At 52.6% G+C, this 22,863-nt stretch overlaps 1 protein-coding gene across 1 annotated transcript in view; it reads left to right on the plus strand.

Moving 5' to 3' along the window:
* The window catches only part of BCAS4 (breast carcinoma amplified sequence 4), a 55,950-nt gene that overhangs the window by 2,527 nt on the left and 30,560 nt on the right, over nt 1-22,863 (plus strand). Inside the window, 2 exon segments of the mRNA XM_072801430.1 lie at nt 12,517-12,588; nt 19,570-19,671. Of these exon segments, the coding sequence (XP_072657531.1) occupies nt 12,517-12,588; nt 19,570-19,671 (174 nt within the window).

Here is a 22,863-nt window from a genome sequence, read left to right on the forward strand (position 1 = left end):
TATTAGGGACAGCCTTCAAGAGAAACTGTGTGTATTAACTTCATTTTCTCGCTCAGGGCTCTCTTTAACTCAGACACGGGCTGGCTCACGCTCATTTGTAAGGGATGTAATGAAGAGCCCAACTCCCTGTAGCTCTGCGTGGTGATAAACCCACTTAGAGGGCTCGCTGAAGTTTATTTACCAGAAGACGCAGAAACTGCTAGAGCAGAGTCACTTGCAACCTCTACTTAAAGCTTAATTCATTAGCAGGTCCCCTCACTGGGGCTGTTTACAGATGGGCCAGTGAGCTTGCAAAGGGAGATCTGGTCTAGGAACCGGCCTGGACAGCTGGGCCCTTCTCTTGGGGCGGCTTGGGGCTTTTAAATGGAACGGTAGGGGTCCCCAGACCAGCCAACTCCAGTCCTAGGGGTGTCCTGGGGTCCCTAGTGAGATGGGGCTGCATTCGACACCTTGAACCCCCTACGATGTGCCAGGGGCCGGGGACAGCAGTGAAACACGCAGGAACCCTGCTTTCAGGACACTGCCAGACAATAGATGCGGAACACACAAAATCTCTAGATGGTGATGGTGGCACTGGGAACAAAGAGGTGGTGGTGCCGTAGCGGGTGTCTGTGTGAGTCAGCAAGACAGAGGGCGGAGAAGGTCTCTCTAGGAAAGCTGAGACCTGAGTGGTACCTACCGAGGAATGTGCAAGAAAGAGGAAGCACAGGGACCTGACTTTGTTGGGGTACAGTCAGGGAGGGCTTCCTGAGGCAGCAGTATTTTAGGCTGAGGCCTGTAGTGTGAATGAGAGCTGGCCAGGCTAAGAGGAGAAAAATAACCCAGGAACAAAACCCGCAAAAGCCCTGGGGTGGAATGAAGTCCGGTGCCCTTCAGGATGGAAGAGCAGCAGGTGGAAGGGGGAGCAGTGGGAGGTGTGGCTCGTGAGGAGGACAGAAGCCGCACCCCGGACCGTGCTCTGTGTCCTGGGATCGAGGAGCTGCTGTGGGCTGGCATTTTGGCATTGGTTGGCAGGTGCGAGTGTTTTACTGTTTTTCAGTGTCTTTGGGGTATTCTGTTCAACAAGTTTTTTGTGTTTTGTTTTTTTTTTTTTTTTTTTTTTACTTTCTCTCTTTTTCTGATTTGAACTTCCTCTTTTGGGGGAAGTTTCAGGGCGGTCTCCAGAAGCTGCTTCAAGATGGCAGAGAGAGAGAAAGAGAGGTGTTGGCCTCTTGGGTGCCCTCTGATTCAGGAGGGAAGGGCGCTCAAGGGCCCTCCCGAATAGCTGAGCACTGATACCCATGCACAGGTGAATTCCTGGCCAGGTTCTTTCAGGATCCTGTTTGGTTCCTCTGCTGGCACACAGGACAGGCTTGGCCCGCAGATGAGGCTCATGGCCTAGATGGGAAGAAGTCAAGCCAGCACTTTCTCAGGCCTGAGGTCTCTGAGTGAGCAAAGGACGATGGCAGAGAAGACACCTGGGTCTTTTAACCGCAAGTGGATTAGATCAGGGGTTGCAAACTGGTGGCCCAGAGTGCTGAATCCAGCCCTCTGATGTGACTGGATCTATCAATATAGTTTTTTAAATGGAGGATTCTCATGAAAAACTCTGAGTTTCTTGCTTATTTAAAATATTAGACTGTCTGTTTTGTTTTTAAGTAGGCTCTATGCCCAACGTGAGGCTTGAACTCACGACCCCGAGATTAAGAGTCACGCGTACCACTGACTGAGCCACCCAGGCACCCCTCCATCAGTAGAGCAGGTGACTCTTGATCTCAGGGTCATGAGTTCAAGGCCCACATTGGGCAAAGAGGCTACTTTTAAAAAAATAAAATAAAATATTAGCAGGTATGGTCGGTCTGGGTTCACGTTTCCTAGATGTGGCCCTCCTGTTTACCGCAGTCCCCACCACCACCGCCCACCCCCTCCGTTGTATTCCCCGCACTGAAGCTAGTATCAGGTACCCTTTACCCTTGGGCTTGAACCTTTGATTTTTCTGTCGTCGTGTAGGGATAAAAACAAAACGAATTCTCCAAACTTTGTGTTTGGACTAATGTAGGGAAACACAAACCAGCCAGAGATGCCCTTGGGTTTCATGAAAAAAACATAGAGGAGGCTGTTCCTTTGTAAAAGCAAAGGATATTCTCTTATGTCCAACCTGCAAACACCATGTGCTTATGGGGGAGCCCCCCCACCCCCAGCATGTGCCCTGCCCCTTGTGACCTGCTGGTCTGCTTTCAGCATTCAAGTGGGGGAGGTTCAGATGCCCTGTCTCAAGATGTAGCTCTGTATTCATTTATTCCCCAGGTCGTTACGGTGAACCTGCTGTGTGCCGGGCACTGTGCTGGGTCCGGGGAGAGGCCTGCGAGGCAGAGCGGGGCCTGTCCTCCAGGACTGGCGTTGCAGGCAGGGAGATGAGTGGACCAGTAATGCTCAAGCAGTGCCGTGAGGGACACAGCAGAGGGACTATGATGGAGACACACAGGTTGGGTTGGGAGGGACCACCAGGCCGAGATCCAGCAGCGTGCGCGTGGCCCGAGGGGCAGACGGAGGAACGGGGAGTGGGTGGGCCTCAGCGGCCAAGGGCCAGGGTGAGCAGAGCTGGGCCAGGGGGAGGACTCTGGATTCGATCCTGGGCTCCTGGCCGGGAGCAGGGGTGAGCGGGCCACAGCAGGGGTGATCAGATTTCTGGCCTCATGGCTGCAGGGCCCGAATGCTTGGAGGGGCTGGAGCTGGAAGGGCTGGAGCGGCAGCGGGGCCCACAGATGTGGCCGTCCACGTGGATGGACTGAGTGGGCCACGTTCCTGAATCAGGACCTTCCTGGGGTGTGAGGAGCCCAGGCCAAGGCGGCTACTCAGAAGACCTTTGTCCCCGCAGACCGCCCGGGCCGTGGGAGGAACCATCCCTGGGTCTGAACAGCCTCTTCTCCTAGGACGTGCTTTGGGGGAGGGTCAGCCGGGAGCCTCGGCACCAACCTAGAAGCTTTAAAACAGAGGGGGTCACAGAGATGGGCAATGAGCTCAGTGCCTGTGACACAGGCAGGTTGACAGCGATACTTCTGGATGCTTCTGCGCCGTGGACAGGCGGCGGCTGCGGAGTGAGTGGGCTCCGAGGGGCCACGCCTCTTTCACGCATCTCTAAATAGAAGATGAAGCCAAAGCCGCCTCCTGGGCTGGGGTGGGGCATAGCCAAGGTTGAGAGCGGTGGTAGAGGGCATGGTACCCAAACTTTGCCCAAGACTGGAGTCATCTGGGGATCTTCAAAAAATAATTCTGGTGCCTGCCGCCTGTACCACCACCGCCCCGGGTATTCTCATGTCACTGGCGTGGGCGCCCCCCAGACACTGGGATCCTGAAAGCTCTCCAGCGGGCTTTTAAGGCCGGGGTGACCTAGACTGATCGGTGTGTTGGAAAATCAGTGTGGTTGCTGATTGTGGGGGTCACCTGTGAGTGAGGCCCAGGGCTGGGGGCCTGGACTGATAAACGCTCCCCCGGGGATTCTGACGGTCAGCCCGGTTGGGACCACACACCTCCTACCAGCGGCAGTGGGACCTGCTCCCCTTTTGTGAAGGCCCTGCTTCCAGCGGCCGCCCGACAAGGGACCCTGTTTGTCCTGCCCGCTGCTTTGTCCACAGCACTGAGTGACTTCATGTGTATCAGTTAAAGAAACATCCTTTATGGCTGTGTGGACTCCCCCAATCCTGCTCCTGCTCAGGCCTAGAGGTGGGGGGACGCAGGCTCTGAAGCCGCTCGGCCTGGGGTCGGACCTTGGCCCTGTGCTCGGAGCCCCCTGTGCCTTGTCCGCTCATCTCAGAGGGTGGTTGTGGGTTTGGATGAGCTAATCCACAGGCAGCGTGGGGCGCAGGGTCTGGCCCGTGATTGGCAGGCTGGGAGCATCAGCTACGCTTGTTCAATCATTCTCCAGACGTTTATTGAGCAGGTACTGGGTGCAGACAGGGTGCCAGGTGCTGGGAGGGAGGATACATGGGAGACGCTTTTGTCCTTAGGGACAGAGCAGGTGTGGGGGTTGACGCACACTAATTGTTCTGTACTGTGTTCGGCGGTGGGGATTTCAGCCCTATCCAGCCCTTCCCTTGTGCTGAAGATCATGAGTTTTCACTCGGCCAGCAGGGCCTCGCGTAGGCCTAGAAATCCGGGGTTCACTCTGTGACCCGCGTTCGTGAGCCCAGCCTAGGTTCCAGTTTTTGGTTTGCAGAACACAGTGGCTGAGCACACGATCCGCATGAGCCACCCTGGGTTCTGAATTTAATCCTTGGTGCCAGTGTGACGGAAATTTGGCCTGTGGGTTCTTTCAAAGTAAATTGGAGTTGGTTTTGCTTTTAAAATAAGTTTTGTTGGGCAGCCCGGGTGGCTCAGCGGTTTAGTGCGGCCTTCAGCCCATGGCCTGATCCTGGAGACCCGGGATCGAGTCCCACATCGGGCTCCCTGCAGGGAGCCTGCTCCTCCCACTGCCTGTGTCTCTGCCTCTCTCTCTTTCTGTGTCTCTCACAAATAAATAAAATATTTAAAATAAAATAAAATAAGTTTTGTTTAAAAAAAAAGTATGTGCGCATGTCACAAAATCCCAAGGTCCCAGTGGCCAGGGAGTGGTGAGGGAGCTCCCTCGCAACGAGTTCCCGGGCCCTTTGCGGCTCTGTTCCGTCTGTGGCCCCTTCCCCATCCCCACCTGTAACATGCCATTTGCGTATCGTGCTTTTTTTCACTCAGTACGTCTTGGAGATCTTTCCATATGAATACATAGAGAGCTGCTTGCTTATTTTTAGCTGCTAAGCAGAATTGCATTGTCTGGATTACAATTCAGGCAGCCATTCCTCTATTGATGGGCCTATAGGTTACATGGATTTTTTTCCTCTCAGAGTCTGTTGCAAGAGTATCTCTGTACACACATCATTTTGCACTTGTGCAAATACGTCTGCAGGGTAAATAGCTAATGGGGGAATTCCTGGGCCTAGGGGTACCTGTGTTTTAAATTTTGGTCGCTGTTGCCAAATAAACCCTTTTGGAGACTGGGGTCAGGGCAATTATAGGGTAGAGTGGCAGCCCTTTCTGGACACTCAAACCTCCAGGTCAAGGGGGCTTCGAGGGCTGGATGGGAGCTCTTGTTGGCTGGCTGGGGCCTGAGAGGAAGGAGTTCCCATGTCCCCTCTTGGGGAAGGGGGTTGTCACCTAATGTGCCGGGTCCTTCATGGTTTGCAGTTCCACCAAGCACTGTCTAGAGAATCGCCCCTCTGCTCTCCATGGCCCTTGCTCCTGCTGGCCCCCAGCTCCCGGGGGCTTCCTACTGTCACTCCAGCCCTTCCATCTAGGGCACGGAGATGGGGCTGCTTTTTCTGCCTCCTGTCAGGCTAGTGGGAGACCTTTACTTTGCTGTCATCTGAAGGGGCCACCGGGACTGCTTTGGGAGAAGAGGTGACATTCTTGTTTGCGTGCCCAGGGTGAGGGCAGGCCCTGCAGTCCTTGGGCCAATTATTTTTTGCCCCTGTTGCATACTGGGGGACCCCAGCCCCGCCTGGCCAGAGGATGCCGGAGACACGGGCAGACGCAGGCTTGGTGTCAGTGAAAGCCGGAAAACCCTCCCTGGAACTCAATGTGGCTGCAAGTGGGTGTCCTCTGGCTGGCACTGTGATTTGATTTGAAAAATGCTAAGTAGTTGCCAAATTCTAAAAAGTGGGAGCTTTCTCATAAAAAATCCAATGTCTGGCTTCTCTCAAAATGTTGCAACAGGAGGTCTAGGTCTTCAGTGGCCCTGTTCCTGGCCTAGCTGAATGGACCTTGTGGTTTCCTAGGAGGACTCCCGTGCGTGTGTGTGTGCGTGTGCGTGTGTATGTGTAAACAGCATTATTATGATATAATACATATACCATACAATTAAGGTGTACAATTTTATGGGGTTCTTTGTTGTTGTTGTTGTTTATCCACAGAGTTTTGCAACCATCAACCCAAATCAGTTTTAGGACATTTTCATTACCCCCAGCAGCAACCCCATACGCTTTAGCTCCTGCTCCCCAATGCCCCTCATTGGTCTACTTTCTGTCGCTGAATTTACCTGTTCTGGACAATTCATATGTGCTTGGTTTTGTTTTTTTAATTTGTTTTAAAGATTTTATTTATTTATTCATGATAGTTACACAGAGAGAGACAGAGAGGCAGAGACACAGGCAGAGGGAGAAGCAGGCTCCATGCAGGGAGCCCGACGTGGGATTCGATCCGGGGTCTCCAGGATCGCGCCCCGGGCCAAAGGCAGGCGCCAAACCGCTGCGCCACCCAGAGATCCCTGTTTTTTTAATTTTTTAAAAAAGATCTATTTATTTTAGAAAGAGAGCATGAGTGGGGGAAGGGGCAGAGGGAGAGGGAGAAGCAGACTCCCCACTGAGCACCGAGCTCCATGTTGGGCTCCATCCTCCGACCTTGAGATCATGACCTGAGCTGAAACTAAGAGTCTAATGATCACCCAACTGAGCCACCCAGGTGCCCCATATAGCCTTGTGTTCTGAAGACACAGATAGAGCAGAAGTTTCAAGGCCACATTCAGCCTGCAGACAGGTTTATCTGTCTGTCCTACTGTGTTTTATTTTGGGGGGGCGGGGTTTGAATTCTCAAACTGGGAAGTTTGCATAAATACCTGCATCACTCTCTGTCTCAAAAAAACAGGTTTGGCACATTCCCCCTGGTTCACTCTGCTGGGGTCAAGTAGCAGCTGCCTCCTTTAGATGGAGGAGGGGTCTCCTCTTAGCCACAATCCCCACCTCTGTTGTCTCTCTGCCTGGAATCTGAGCATTAGCTGCTGTTCATTATCCTGCTTGTGCTACTGTGTTTCTTAGAGAAAAGTAGAAGGTCTCTTCCAAAAGTGAGAAACTGAAAATGAGCAGCGTGCACAAAACACATTCCCTTGTATTCACTTTTCCTGCCTGGCTTCTGTGTCCATTGCATTTGAATGTGGAGACCTTGGTAGGGTCCCAGTTACTGCCATCTTTTGTACGGCTGTGGCATCTCACCGAGAGTAACCCAGAGAAATTACTTCATTGACACTTCTCAGCTTCCATCTCAAGACAGACTCAGAGGATTGTTTTTCCCCAATTTTCAAATGGGAAACCAAGGTGCAGAGAGATGTCAGCGTGTAGTTAGGAACACACAGCATAACATGCAAGGGTGAGACTGGAGAACCATCTAGGCCCCACTGGGAGGGCGCATTTCTTCCTCCTTCCCTTGCTCACTTTTTTTTCCTTCCCTGCTCCTCCTTCCTTCCTTTCCTGCAACAAATATTTCCTGGGGGCACTGAATCGGGTACCAGTTGCTGGGTAACCTACCACCCCACATCTCTGTGGCTGAAACCAACCACCATATTGTGGCGCAGGATTTTGCAGGTCTGCGGAGCTCATCTGAGTGGTTCTGTTCCCGAAATGCTGGCTGGGCTTGGTCAGGGGGCTGCATGCAGCTGGAAGGTTGGCAGCGCTGCAGCGTGGCCTCATTCGGGTCGGGCACTTGGTGCCGGCTGGGGCGTCTCAGTTCTCCACGCGGCCACCCCTGTCCTCTGGCTTCTCCAGCAGCATTGCCTGGACTAATTCGCATGGCCATGGTCTTCCAAGAGGGTGAATCAGAGGCTGCAAGGTCTCTTCATGTCACAAGGCATTGTTCCCACCCATTCTGTTGGTCAGAGCAAGACATGGGTTGGGCCAGATCCAGGGGTAAGGAAGGGTGAGTGAAAGGCTCTAAGATCCCTGCCCTCTAGGGGCTTTCATTCTGGTGGGGGAAGATGACAGGAAACAGGTAAAGTATATAAGACGTAAAAAAAAAAAAAAAAAGTATATACGATGTTAGTGATGGAGGCTGAAGAGAGAAATAAATTGGTGTAAGACAGGGAGCGGAGGGGACTGCAAGGCCAAGGAAGGCCTCACTGAGAAGAGACAGTTGAGCAAAGCCTGAAGAAAGTGTGTAGAGAGCTTTGTCAGTGATGGGTAAAGCAGATGCAAAGGCCCTGGGGTGAGGACAATGCTTGGTATGTTTTGTGGGGAGTGAGCTGTGGACAGTGAGGTTGGAAAGCAGATGGAGGGCCCAGATGGTGTAGGCGAGGCCTCTATTAAGTGTTTGCTGAGGACAAGGGAGGACTTTTCTTTTTCTAATTAAGATATAATTCATGTAACATAAAAAACTTACCATTTTAAAGTGTACAGTTCAGTGGTTTTTAGTACATTTACTATGTTGTATGAATATCACCATGACTTAGTTCCAGAGCATTTCTGTCCCCTAAGAAAGAAACCCCATGACCATTAGCACTGCTCCTTTCATTCTCCCTCTCCCCATCAGCCCCAACCCGTGATCTACTTTCTGTCCATGGACTTGCTTCTACTGAATATTTCCCCTGAAAGGAGTCATGTAGTGCTTGGCCTCTTGTGTCTGGCTTCTTTCACTCAGCTTCATGTTTTCGAGGATTATCCACGCTATAACATGTATCAGACCGACATTCCTTTTTATGGCCACATAATATTCCCACGGTGTGGACATGGCACATTTTGTTTGTTCGTTCATCACCCAATGGACCTTGAGTTATTTCTACTTTTTGGCTATCATGAATAATGCACAAGTTTTTGTAAGAACCTCATGCTTTCAGTTCTCTGGGCTATATTGCTGGGTCACAGGGTGACTCTGCATTTAACCTTTTGAAAAAATGCCCAGGGACGCCTGGGCGGCTCAACAGTTGAGCGTCTGCCATTGGCTTGGGACATGATCCCGGGGTCCTGGGATCAAGTCCCACATTGGGCTCCACGCAGGAAGCCTGCTTCTCCCTCTCTTTGTGTCTCTGCCTCTCTCTCTCTGGGTCTCATGAATAAATAAATCAAATCTTAAAAAAAAAAAAAGAAAAGAAAAAGTGCCCAGACTGGTTTCCGAAGCAGCTGCGCATTGTCACGCTCCCAGCAGCGGTGTGCAAGGGTTCCACATGCTCAACGACACTTGTCATCTTCCATTTTTGTGGCTGTGGCCATACTGGTGGTGGTGAGGCAGTACGGTGGAAGTTTGCCAGGTGAGGAGGGCTTAGGTTTTGACAGGGCCTTCCAGGGGAGTGGACTGCAGTGGGGGCCAAAGAGGAAGCAAGGAGCAGCGAGCGAGGACGGTGCCTGGTGCCGGGGTGGTGGTCAGGCAGGTGGACAGAAGAGGTTGTCTTTGGGCTAATTCTGAAGGCAGAACAGAGAGGATTTGCAGACACACTGGCTGGGGTGGGCCGAGAAGGGATGGTGCGTCGAGGATGCTCCCAGGTATCTGGCCTGAGCAACAGACGATGGAGTTTCCACCTGTTAAGCTGGAGAAGACCATGGCGGAGGGTCTGTTTGTGGGATTTTTTTGGTGCCTGTCACTTAGGGGCAGGGGCTGTCCCATTTTGGCTTTCTGGCACACCCAGCTGGGAAGCTTGGATTGGCACTTTGGGAGATTTATGTAAGAAGAAAGTAGATGCCATGTGTTGAAAATGCCCTCCTGCCGTCCCCACTGGCAGTGCCCTGAATGTCCCTCTAGGTGAGCCATTTGCTTTCTTCCCCTTGGAGCAGGACAATTTATGCCCAGGGAGTTGCACAGGATGGCGAGGGCATTCATTTTGCTTATGGGCTGGTTAAAAAGGCGTGTGGGCTGCAGCCTGCAGGACTCTCATTTCTGAGGCCACTTAGGGGATTATCTTGAGAGAAAATTGTCCTGTGAATGATTTGTGGACATGGCGGGTTGGCTAATCCCGAGCTCCTTCCTGTTGGTTGGGAATGTCTCGGGGTTGTTCCTCCTTAGCTGGCCAGCCAGCAGATGCTTTCTCTGCTCTCTCCAGCTGCCCTGGAAGGTGGGGTGGGGGGGACAGGTGAGGATGGAGACTGTAGCTGACAGTAGCTCCTTCTCCAAAGAGCCTCCTGGTAGTTGCAGACTTCAGACTCCCAGTGCTCAGGGTCAGATGTGGCTTCAGTGTTTATTAGCTGTGTGACCTTGAGCGAGTGACGTAAGCTCTCTGGTCCTGTTTCTCAGTCTGTACATAGGGGAAAATCACAGCACCTGCTGGATAGAGTTCTTGGGAGAATCGAAAGAAATAATCCAAACATAGCGATGGCCCATTGTTTTTATTACCTAGAGAGAGAGATGCGTAAAGCAACTGCTTATTATGCGCCTACTGTGTGTCAGCCCTCCATTAAGTGATTTAACCACGTTCATTATGTGAAGTTAACCTCTTTTTTTTTTTTAACTTATTTATTCAGAGAGAGAGAGAGAGAGAGAGAGGCAGAGACACAGGCTGAGGGAGAAGCAGGCGCACTCTGCAGGGGGCCTGATGCGGGACTCGATCCCAGGACCCTGGGGTCATGCCCTGAGCCGAAGGCAGGCGCTCAACCACTGAGCCACTGGGCGTCCTGTGAGGGTAACCTCCTAACAGCCCTGCCACATGCGTGTGGCAGTTGCTGTCACGGGGGAGCCATCCAAAAGACAGAAGTCAAGCCCTTGAATGAAGGTCCCACGGTTGGCAAAAGATAAGATGGGATTTGAACCCAGGACTGACAGGCCTCCTTTCTGAACCTGCCCGGTAGCTGGAGATGTGCTTCCTCTGGGCAAAGAGCCTCAGGCCCCGCTGGGGAGGGGGTGGCCCATCCAGGGTGGGTGTGGGCTTCTGTGTCTCCCCGCAGCTTTGGCCTTCCTGAGCGGGCAAAGAGCCTCAGGCCCCGCTGGGGAGGGGGTGGCCCATCCAGGGTGGGTGTGGGCTTCTGTGTCTCCCCGCAGCTTTGGCCTTCCTGAGCGTGTTGGGACCAGGTCCAGGGCGGGGCGTCTAGGTCTGCACTCTGGAGGGAGTCTCCCCTGCCCCTCTACTATTCTCCTGTCTCATCCCTTCTGCCATCAGAAGGAAGCCACCAGCCTTCCTGTCCCCCATCTCTGTGGCTTCTGGGCTCTGTCTTCCCTCCTTAGTGCTTGAAGGGCTTTTTTTTTTTTTTTTTTTTTTTTTTTACTGTGATCTTACTTTTTGGAGGTGGAGAGAACTTCCTGTGTGTCTCTCAGGCCTGCCTCCGCTGTGGTCCCCTTCACCGTCAAGCCTCCCCCGTGCAGGCCCAGAAATAGTCCCAGCTGTGAGATGAAGGTTCCAGAGTTTAAAATTGCAACTCGGTACTATTTTTACTCCAGCCGGAAAGATGTTTTTTTGCACAGCCGTTTATTTTGTTGTGGTAGCGACGGCTCCTGCCGCAAGCAGCAGGCCCTGGGTAAACATCTCTCCTGGGACAAGTGGGTGAAGAGGGGAGCCTTCAGGTGTCGGGCCGCGGGTACCGGGCCTGCCCAGAAACGTCTGGTGTCGCCTCCCTGGAGCAGAACCGTCTGGCCTGGGGTAAGCCAGAGCAAGTGGCTCACGTGCTAGGCGAACTCTCTTCCTAGATGCCTGGTCATTACAGCAACAAAAGAAAACACAGGTATTTTAGAAGTCATGAAAAATGGTACATACTTGAGGGGAAATGAGGTCCAAAGTAATTTTTGCACAAGCGACTTAAATGGGGTTGTAAATTGGCAGACCCTTTCCCGGTCATGTTTGGCTTGGCCCGTGCTTGGTAGCTCATGAATCTGTGCTACCACTTAAAAATTGGGACATTTTCCATAAAATTAAAATTTCTGGCTCCTCTTGAAACATGGAAGGCCCTGGCAGCCCCGAGTCTGTGTTTACTGATGGCTGCTGGAGGCTGGCTGTTCTAGATTTGGGCAGATGACCATGAGCCCCGGCGGCCTGCTTTGCTCATTTATGACCCTCATTACGTTACCGCCCAGCCCTGGTACCTAGAGTTTTGGACTGAGTAAAGCATTCACGTCTCCCTGGTCAGACCCTGTCCCCCAATTCCTGCTCCCCAGGGCCAAGCAGCACTACTGATAGATTTGCCAGGTGAACCACAGGACACCCAGTTAAATCTAAATGTTAGACTGAATAATTGTTTAGTGTAAGTACGTCCCCTAGCTGTTAGCAGTTTGGTCTGTGTGGTTCCAGGCCTTTCTGTTAAACCGCGTCCATTCTTAGGTCTTCTGCCTCATGTGTTAACATCCACAGTGTGTGTCAGGGGACACTTCTCGAAGTTGGTAAGAGCAGGCTTTGGGGTTGTGGGCGTGGCGACCCTGGCCCTACCCCTTGCTAGCTGTGTGATCTCCAGCAGGCTTGCCTCACCCCTGGAGCCTCGGTTCCCTCATCTGGACGGTTCCCTCATCTGGACGAGGACGATGACGGGATGATTAGGGTAGCTTTGTCCTGTTTCCTGCTAGTGTTCGCTTATCTCCTCTCTGGTGAAAAGCTGCATGGAGTGGATGGTCCACGGTGGCTTTAACCAGTCCTCCGTCCACAGGCGTCAAGATCGTGGCCAGCTTATCACTATTTTAAGTGACGCTAGGACAGGTTTTGAAAAGGGAAAGGAGGTCTGAAGGGAACTGGGCAGATAATCCTAAGATTTAGTTTGCTTTTAAAAAAAAAAAAGTGAAGGGCGTTTGTCTCCCTGGAAACCACTTGCTAATCTCCAGAATATTGTCTCTTTCCAGGCGAAGGAGGTGGAGGAGACCATCGAGGGGATGCTCCTCAGGCTGGAAGAGTTTTGCAGCCTGACTGACATGGTGAGTGCCTGCCCGGGAGGCGTGGGTGTAGGCCCAGGCCAGACTCCAGGCCCATCCTGGAGTTTTCTGGGGAAGCCATTTTATTTTGGTGGTGATTTAGCAACCAGAAGGAATGGGGCAGCAGCCAGCGGTGAGAGGCAAGCCGCGTGCACACTCTCTCTCACACTCTCGCTCTCTCAACACCAAGGCTTCCTGAGGCGGCCATCTTGGTGGCGCCCATCCCCCCCAGATGGCTCTTATTCTACCGAGGAGCCCGGAGTGGGCCACCAGGTGGCACTCTCGGGCACCGATGTGGGGAGCCGTTCAGCGGGGATGCTAAGACTATATTTAACTTTCCTCAGCTCTGCAAGGTCCGCCAGGCAAACATGGAGACAGCCAGGAAATGGCTTCGGGCCTGCAGGGCCTAGGTGGAGCCTCTTCCCAGGCTGTAGCCTGAGGCAGGGTTGGGCATCAGGCTCCTTCTCCAATCCTTTTGCTCTCTCGTTTCTGCCTCCCACTCCATTTTGTTGGATCAAATCCCCTTGGCTGGGCCCAGAAGAAGATGGAAGATGGTTCCTTAGGCGCCCAGAAGACAAGGTCTCCACTCCAAATTATGTAAAAACCTTCTCTAGATCTTTGTGTGCCCAGGATGGTAGCCAGCCAGGCGTGGGGCCCTGAGGAGCAGTGATAGAATTTTCTGGAAGCTCTCAGCCACCTGGGTTTAAGGCTTCTGCTCAAAGGCCCAAAGGGTAGAGCTCCATGTTGTGATCAGGCCCTGCCTCGGAGCCGAGGAAGCCCAGCTGGGAGCCAGAGGGGTAGATTTGTGTCCCTGTGAAGCACATGTCTGGAGAAGTGTTTGTGAGAGCCCAAGGGAGTAACAGTAACGGCAGCCCTGGACGTTTATTGAACAGCTACTTGGCACCAGGCGCAGCGTGAGGCGTGTTTTCCATATCACCTCATTTCTCCTTGAAGCAGCGCAACACGATGGGCGCCGTGTCCTCCCCATTCATTTAACAGATGGACCTATCTCGTGTCATCCATCCTCTGGGGACCCAACAGTGAACAGGACAGAAATGTCCCCAGCAGGACCTGTGTGTGTTTTTCTCTTGAGAACCCATTTTCTAGTGTGGGTGTGAGTCCAGGTGGGAGCCGAGTAACGAGACAGACTTTGAACAGCTCATCCTTTCTTCATCACCAGCCATTGGGCACCTTCCCTGACTGGGTGCCACGGTGAGCCTGAGGATGCAGAGTCTGCTCCGTCTCTGTCTCTCTCTCTCTCACACACACAGACACACACACACACACACACACACACACACACACACACACACGCTGCTGCCTACGGTCAGGGCTGTCATCTGGCGTTGAAGCACCAGCCTGAAGGTGTATTCAAGGTGCAAAGGGAGACTGCAGAGGTTTTGAAGAGAGAGAGGGGGTCTAGAAAGAACTGGGCACATGATCCTAAGACTTAATTTGTTTAAAAAAAAAAAATGAAGAGCAGAGGCGTTACATTCTGCCTGGGAAATCGGGAAGGCTTTGCAGAACAGGTGGTGATTAATTTGGGGCTTGAAGGAGGAAGAGAAGGAATTCAGCCGCTGGGGAGGGCGGGCGTTCAGGCAGAGGCTCTGACCTGCGGGTATGGTGTGCTGGGCACAGTGTAGACTGTGGGGGCCCAGAGGTAGGGGGCGGGTTTGGAAGAGGGGTGGACTGGTCACCCAGGGACATTTTGTTCTCATGTTTCAGCCATCCTCCTCCTCAAAAGGAGACCCACTATCTGCCTGAGGGGGGAGCTTAGGATGGGAGCCAGCCTGGATGGGGAGAGGGCCCCAGCCACCCTACCTTAGGAACCGTCAAGGCTTCCTGTGGTTGGGGGGGGGGAGACCGGTGTGTGTGTCACCTGGAGGCCAAGGTGTTAGGCAGCCTCCTCTAACTAGAAGCCTGGAGATGCATTTATGCAAAGATTTTAATAGTGAGATCACGCACGTGACCCATGGACTCAGGCCTGCCTGTGGATATGTTGGATGTTTCTGGAAGGAAAAGAAAATGGAATTTGCTGCTGACATTTATAGAACATCATGCAAAAACTTAGGCTTTCTGGCTTCTTTTGGAAGGAAAGCTCCCCTTGGGTGCTTGCTCCTGCCTGGCCAGCATCGGCCAGCGTTGCATAGTGGCCACCCCACTGCAGACAGCATGTGAGCTCGCCAGCCTGTCACCATCCACTGCTCCCGTGGGGGCTCCCTGACTCCTTGGCCACCAGCCAGGTACGTCCATCACGTGCTTGTGTGTTTTATGGCAGAGTATGTTTCTCTGTACTTTGAGCCTTGCTGAAAGCAGGCAAATATAACCAGACCCAGAGGGTCCTGTGTTTCAAGAAAGGGAAGAGAGTGGGTTTCCCATGGGAGTGAGGACCATTTCATGAGTTTATATAGAAACGAGTGTTGCCTGACTTAATATAACGTGTTTAGAACGATGCTTTCATGGCCTCTGCCACAATGGTCAGTGCTGATGCCATTTAGGTTGTGGAAATCCTCCTGCCCCAACAGCTGATGCTTAGTTTACCTGGCGTGTCTGCACACATGGCACAGAGAGCGGTGTCCAGCTCTCAGCCTCGGCTCAGGACCTTCGTTTATCTTTTGATCCGAGATAGGGATGAGTGGGGGCCTCTGAGGAGCAGGTGACATCACACCATGGACATTGTCCCCCATGTCCCTGCTTTGGCCTTTGGAAACACTGACCAAGTTAGAGATCTGATCTGAGAGAGGCCAGGCTCCCTGGTGCACAGTCCAGAGAGAAGCTGCTCCATTTCCGGTAACATCAGGCCATTAGGAACGAGAGTCCAGCTTCCTGTCTGATGCATTAACTCCACTGCCAGCCTGTCCTTGATCACTCTGTGTGACTGGGATTCACTACCCTGCGTGCGCCTGCCACCTGTTTAGACCTTAGATGTCATGCCAGTTGCTGCCACTTTGAGTTCTGACTCTTCCTGCTGTAGGACCTTGGGCACAGCACCTCACCTCTCTGTTCCTTTCTTTTCTCTTCTGCAAAATGGAGATAATGGTCCTGATTGTCCGTGGCTGCATCAGACTACCCCAAAACTTAGTGGTGTCGAACAACAACCAATGTATAATGTGGGCCAGGGCAGGGCACAGAGGGGATGGTTCATCAGAGCCACGTGCCGGTTGCTGGGGCAGAGATGCCCAGTGTGGCTCCACCTCTCACTTGTTGACGTCTGGGCTGGGTTGGCCGGGGACTGGATGGTGTAATCTCCCTGTGCAGCCTCTCCTCAGGGCTAGCTTGGGCTTCCGTAGCGTGGCATCTGGCCTCCCGGAGCAACCGTTCCAACAGACGGGAAGTGGAAACCACCAGATCTCTGTAGGCTTGGGTATGAATATTGACACAGTGTCACCTCTGTCATATTGTATTGGTCCAAATAGTCACATAGTGCACCCAGATCCAAGGGGAGAGGACATTAGCCCCATGTGTTCATGGAAGGAATGGAAAGCCCTCTTTCATCTACCACAGATGATGGTAACCTCCTCCAAAGAGTTATGGTGCGGACTCCATGAGCGAGGATGTGCCCTCTAGATCGTCTGTACTGACCACCATGAGAAAGACCGACAGTACCAAGTGTGGGCGGGGACGTGGAGCAGCAGAAACGCTTGTTCACTTGCTGGTGGAAATGCAGAAAGGCACAGCCACTTTGGAAACAGTTGGGCAGATGCTTATAAAGGCAAACATGCACTGGCCCTACATCCCAGCAATTCCACTACCAGATAATTACCCAAGAGAGGAAGACGAGAGTCCGCAAAGATTTTTACGCAGATGCTGGGAGCAGCTTTGTTCGTGATGCCCCAAACCAGAAGCAACCCAAATGCATAGGAACAGAGTGCACACAGCCTCTTGGATGCCTCTCACATGAAGCCCCGTGGAAGGAGCCAGACACAGAACACAGGGTGGGGGAAGTCAAATGGTGGTTTGCTCGGGGAGGGTGGTTATGACCGGAGAGAGGCACAAGGGGACCTTCTGGGGTGATGGGGTGTTCTACGCATAGGCCTGGGCGATGCGAACACACGTACAGATTCACCCAGCTGTCCGCTCAGGGCCTGAGCACTTCGCTGTCATTTACATTCAATTAAAAATAATTGCATAGCAGGGTGCCAGCTCTGTATGAAGTGACCCGTGATGGCGGCTCCTGGGGTCACCATCATCATGACCAAAGCACCAGGAGGTCATGACGCCAATGAGCGTGTTCTCTGGAGTTTGGGCAGCCTGTCCGGGCCCGCAGAACCCCACCCCTGGCAGGGAGCAGCAGACTCCTACTTCGCCCACATGGATGGAGAAAGTTCCTTGCTGGCCTTGGGCCAGCACTTGCATTTGGCACTGATGTGTGTGCTTGGGTCAAGTGCATTTGGCTCCCCTTCCTGGGGGCCCTGAATCATCCTGGACAGTCGTCTTTGCTCGGAGATAACCCCACATCTGCTGCCGGGCCGGCTCTGGGTAGGTGGGAAGCCAGGCCCGGGAAGGCTCTGTGGGGACCCCAGGCCATAAACCCAGCCAAGGCTTTGTCCCTGCAGAGGCCCAGACAGCATTGATTCTTCCCTGACCTCTCCTTGTTCTTCTCAGCCGCGTATGAGGACGTGCTACCTCAGCCTGTGACGTGACCCCATGAAGTGGGTGTGAGCAAAGAAATGTGTTGGGGAGGCTCTAGGGTGCGGTAGGCACTCTGGTTAACCAAAGGGGCAGCTGTGGCCCAGCTCCAGCCGAATGCTGTCACGTGGGACGTGGACTCCCAGGTGGCCAGGACACCTGCTGTTTCACCAGAAGCTAGAAATCCGGGCTTCTAAGGGAAATATCCTTAGTTTTAGATTGTGGCGCCTCGCTTGGGCGTGCTTTGGTTTTTCAGATGTGATGCAGGCACGCGTGAAGACCTCTGGTGCCACCGGGAGCCTCAGACCAACCTGGATTGGAACCTTCTAGCTCCCACCAGGTAGCTGTGTGACCTTGGGCCGCCTCATTTCCTTTTTCTGTCTTTGCTCAGTGTCCTCAGCCACGAAAGGTTGAAGACGAGGTAGTTTCTGATTCACAGGGCCTGTTTTCTGCAGGCGAGGGTGCCCTGAGTGCTGGCATCATGCCCCTCCCACCCTTACTTCACCTCCAGTTCCCAGCTCCTGGTGGAACCACAAGAAAGGGTTGGGGGCCTTTCAGACCCCCAAGGATTACTCTCTATTCCGCCCTCCCCAGGCACATGCAGCCTGCCACCCGGGCAGGTGTAATAGCTCCCTGGAGCCCCCAGTAGAGGCGTCTTCAGAGAGAGGTCTTCTTACCCGGCCCCAGACCCCCTCTTCCTTGGGGTCCTTCAGAGCTAGAGGAAGGGAAGGGCGCACTCCGTGAACCTTCTCTCTCAGCCTTCCCTTCACTCCAGTGGGTCGCTGGGACCAGACCCTCCTGATTTTCCTTGTTCTGGTCCTATTTGTTTCTTTAGAAATTAGCAGAAAGGGGGTGCCTAGGTGGCCCACACAGGTTAAGCATCTGCCTTCAGCTCAGGTGATGATCTCAGGGTCCTGGAATCAGGCCCCACATTGGACTCCCTGCTCAATGGGGAGCCTGCTTCTCCCTCTCCCTCTGCCCCTCCCCCTGCTGGTACACACTCTCTGTCTCTCTCTCTCTCTGTCAAATAAATGAATAAAATCTTAAAAAAAAAAAAAAAAAAAAACTAGCAGAAAGAAAAGATTCGTGTTTGATCCACTGTGTTCTGACCTTGCCGTGAGTTATCTGTTCTTTGTTGTATCACTGCACCTTGGTGATTTCTCCAGAGCTTACTCTTGTGAGGGATGGTTATGTCTCTCGAAATTGGGCCTTGGCAGAAAAAGGGAAGATATCGAGGGCTTTATCCTGTCAAGGGTAAAAAATGCAGGTACCTGCAGGAGCCAGGCAGGATCTGGACCTGAGTGGAGGGGGCAGGGGTGGGGCATTAGGGAGGAGTGGCGACTGCATCGCCAGAGAGCTCATGCCCCACCTGGGGGAGCAGCCACTGCTCAGCTCAGCCTTCCGTGCCTGGGAGACGTAGGCCGGAGGTGCTGACTTGTAAGACACGTTGCAAATTTTCAATCACTTGAATATTTTATTTATTTTATTTTTTTTGAATATTTTATTTAAAAAAAATTTTATTTATTTGGGAGAGAGGCCTGGAGAGGCCAGGTGAGAAAGATGGAGGGAGCGAGGTGTGTGTGAGCAAGAGAGAGAGAATGCCAGTAAGCTGGGGGGACAGTCCTCTGTAACCCTGTCTCCAGAGTGACATCTCTCCTTTTGGGCTGAGTCCTCTCTGTTAGAAGTGGGTCGCCAGGGCCAGTTCACAGGCCAGGGGAGGGGATCATGCAGCGGGTGTGAGGGGCTAGGCTTGGTCCTTGGGCCCTTAAAGAAAATAGAGACATAGGTGTCCGATTTCAGTGATCAGGGGAAGGATGTGGCTTCATAAAGGTCATAGCCACTTTTGGAGCCCTTCCAAGCAGAAGAAATTGAAACTTAAATGAGATGCGGTGTGTGGGAAATGAGTGCGGTGTCGGCATGCAGGGCGCACTTGGATACGTGACAGCTGTGGTTTTCATTCACATTATTATGAACGCTAGTGATTATTATAAACTTATTAGTATGATTAATTTCAGTGCAGTGAAAACTTATCTCAACCTGGGTTTAGAGGAGAGATTTCGATTCTTTCCATTTGCTCCAGTGAGGTGGTTTGGAAAATGGGGCCCGTTCGTTTGGGACTGGTATTGTCAGGTGTTTGTGGGGGAAACCATTAGTGGTTTGGTAAGTAACACCGGAGCCGGTCTGGGTCCCCCCCCCACCCCCCAGGGGCTCTGGGCTGTTCCCAGCCCATCCCCATGCAGGGTGCCGCTCGGCATCTTGGCCATCCGCGAGGGCTCTGCGGACCCTGGGCGACCCGAGAGGCAGGCAGGAGGGTACCAGGGCAGAGGGCCTGATGAGCTGCTTTGTTTCTTGCAGATCAGAAGCGACACTTCACAGATCTTGGAGGAAAACATCCCACTCCTCCAGGCCAAAGTGACGGAGATGCGTGGCATCTATGCCAGAGTGGACCAGCTAGAGGTGTGTCCAGGACCATGAGCGTTCTTTGCCAGATCTGTGGGCTTGTTCTGGCTCTTTCATCCTCTCTTCCAAAATGCTGATCTGGCGTTGAGAGTGTCGGGCGTTACACCCAGTGCAGGGGGTCGGTGGCAGGAGGGGGTCTATGCGTACGTGGTATTTTTAAAAATATGACAAATAGGAATTTATATAAAGTACCCCACATAATACTTAGGGTGCTTTTTATAAAAATCTGACTTTTAAGCCGCTTTCGGAAATTCAGAAGCTTCGATAGCACTTAGCCCACATTTCTTTAAATACCTTAAATACATTAATCTCAAGATTTATTTCTCAAGGTATAAATACATAAAGTATACACATCGTAAGTGTACGGCTCAGGGAACTTTTATACGAACTCCCATATGAGCATGACCCAAATTGAGAAGTTAGAACATTTGCAAGGCCTGGGCTGTATTTTATGGGGCCAATGGCAGCCGCCCCTCGGATGGGGTCATTCGTGTTCTGCTGCTTGCCACAATCCCCACCATGCCCTGTCGCCTCTCTGCTGACCTACCTCACCTGCATCTTATTTGTGTGAGCACCAGGCTAAGCTGTGGGGTGTCTCATTTTTCTCCTTGCACTACAAAGTCAGTACCTTCGCTGCCCCAGCTCCCAGAGGAGGAGCATAGACTCCCAGGAGGTAAGCCACTTTCCCGGGGTCATACAGCCAATGCCTTGAAGCTGGGACTTGAGCTGACATCCACGGGGGCCCCAGCTCTTAATCGTATGGGGGGGCCCTCAGCTTGGGATCCAGGCTCCTTACACAGGGAAGAGACCAGGAGGCTTGGAGGAACTTGCCATTTATAATCGTGGCCACCTGGACAGAGAGGACGTGAGCCCCCCCGAGCCACGGAGGAAAGGAGCATGACAGCCAACGCTGGAGTTAGCAGAGAGTTAACATTCTTGTCAGCAGAGAATGAGGCAGGAATATAATTAAAACTTTGCCCTTGGAATAGCTGATTCATTTGAATTTTATTCCACACGTTTGACAGAGGAAAGAAAATGTAAGATTTCTGGCCTTGTTGGGCTGGCCCAGCTCTCAGGCCCAGCTCTTCCCGTAGCCATCAGTCCACTCATTCTTACTGAGGGCCTACTGTGTGCCACGGCGGGGCCCCCGCAGTGAGAAAGACAGGTGCCATCCGTGGCCGTGCTTCAGCGGGAGAGACCTGACCACAGAGCACTCCTCTAACCGTCATCAATAACCAGACTTAGTGGCTTAAAACAACATGGATTTCTATCTTACAGCTCCTGAGGTTGGAGGTCCAAAATGTGTCTTACAGGCTAAAATTGAGGTGTCAGCAGGGCTGGTTCCTTCTGGAGGCTCTAGGGGAGCCTCCGTGTCTTAGCTTCCCCTGCATTTCTCAGCTCATGGCCCTTCCACCCTTCTCGCAGCTTCTCCCAGATTCTCTTTTACTCTGACCCTCCTGCTTCTCTCCGACGAGGACCCTGTGATTACCTGGGGCCCACCTGGATAATCCAACATCATCTCCCCGTTGCAGGATCTTGAATCCCATCTGCACAATCCCTCTTGCCCTCTTGCCCTGTAAGGTAATATATTCATAGGTTCTGGGAATGAGGTCATGGACCTCTTTGGAGACCATTCTGTTGACCACAGTGGCCAAGGCTGATTTGCAGAGAGGCGGGTGCTCTGGAAGGAAGTGGCTTCTCAGGTCCCTGGAGGAAGAGGGGGAGAGGAGGGGCGTTGGCTGGGAGGGATGGGCAGGGGGCACTGCTCCGGCAGAGGCTCAGAGGCAGGAAGGGAGCTTAGCTTTGGGGCAGGAGGAGAGGGGGACATTGGAAGGATCCTGGGATGGCCAGAGTATGGGAACGTGACCAGAGTGGGCTTGCAGAAAGTTGGCAGCAGGAGCCCTGTTGTTCAAGTCATGAGATCCAAGGTCAGGATTTTGGCCTTCATCCCGAGGGATGGGAAGCCACAGAGGAGACGGGAGAGCCCCTAGAGCAGGGTATCCCTGCCGTGGCACTGCTGACATTGGGGGCCTGACATTCTCTGCTGTGCGGTTCTCCTGTGCATCATACAATGTGTAGTGGCTTCCCTGGTCTCCACCCATGGGATACCAGTAGCTCCCCCCGCCCCTGGCTCTAGAGCCTCACTGCCTGGGTTCAAATCCTGATGAATGCGAACCCCAGCAAATCCCAAGCCTCTGCTCCCCTGTAAAATGGAGTGACAGCAGTGAGGCCCGTGAACCTAACTCTTACTAGTATTGACTCGGCCAGCATGTGTTGAACGCTCCTTCTGAGCTACCCTGAGTTGGGTGCAAGTTTCCTTGTCCCCTGCTAGTGGCCGGTGGGAGACAGAGGCCCCGAGGCTGCCAGGAACAGGGCCTGTCAGCCGGTTGTGGGGGTGTAAAGCTCAAGGTCAGAGGTGAGCATGCAGTGACGGGCACAGACTGACCATGTCGGGCCAGGTCATGGAGTTGGGCCCTGTGCTGAGAATGACAGGACCCTTCAAAGGGATCACAATTACTATTTCTCCCCCTACAAAAGTCCAAAATGATTTTCTTTTCCTTTTTTCTTTTTTTTTTTTTTTTAAGATTTTATTTATTCATGAAAGACACAGGAAGAGAGAGACAGAGACACAGGCAGAGGGAGAAGCAGGCTTCCTGCGGGGAGCCCGATGTGGGACTTGATCCCAGGACCCCAGGATCATGACCTGAGCCAAAGGCAGACACTCAACAGCTGAGCCACCCAGATGCCCCCCAAAATGATTTTCTTGAAGCATTCCATTCAGAATGCATGGAACAGTGAAAATATGCTAAGAACGCAGTGTATCTATGAGCTTGTACAATCACCATTACTACCTAGTTCCTAATTTTCATCATTCTCCTGAAGAAACTCCACACCCATCAGCAGTTGCTCCTCACCCCAAGCCCCTGGCAGCCACTTATGCATTTTCTGGCTCTACCGATTTGCCTCTTCTGGATGTTTGGTGTTAATGGAATCATATAACTTGTGGCCTACAATGTCTGGCTTACTTCGCTCAGGATAATGTTTTGGGGATTCATTCATATTGTAGTACGTGTCTGAACTTAATTCACTTGTTTGTTTGTTTTTTTTTTAAGATTTTATTTATGAGAGAGTGAGCAAGAGAGAGAGCACGAATGAGAGGAGGGGCAGAGGGAGAGGGAGAAGCAGGCT

Source organism: Canis lupus, chromosome 26, assembly GCF_048164855.1.
Source record: "Canis lupus baileyi chromosome 26, mCanLup2.hap1, whole genome shotgun sequence".
NCBI lineage: Eukaryota > Metazoa > Chordata > Mammalia > Carnivora > Canidae > Canis > Canis lupus.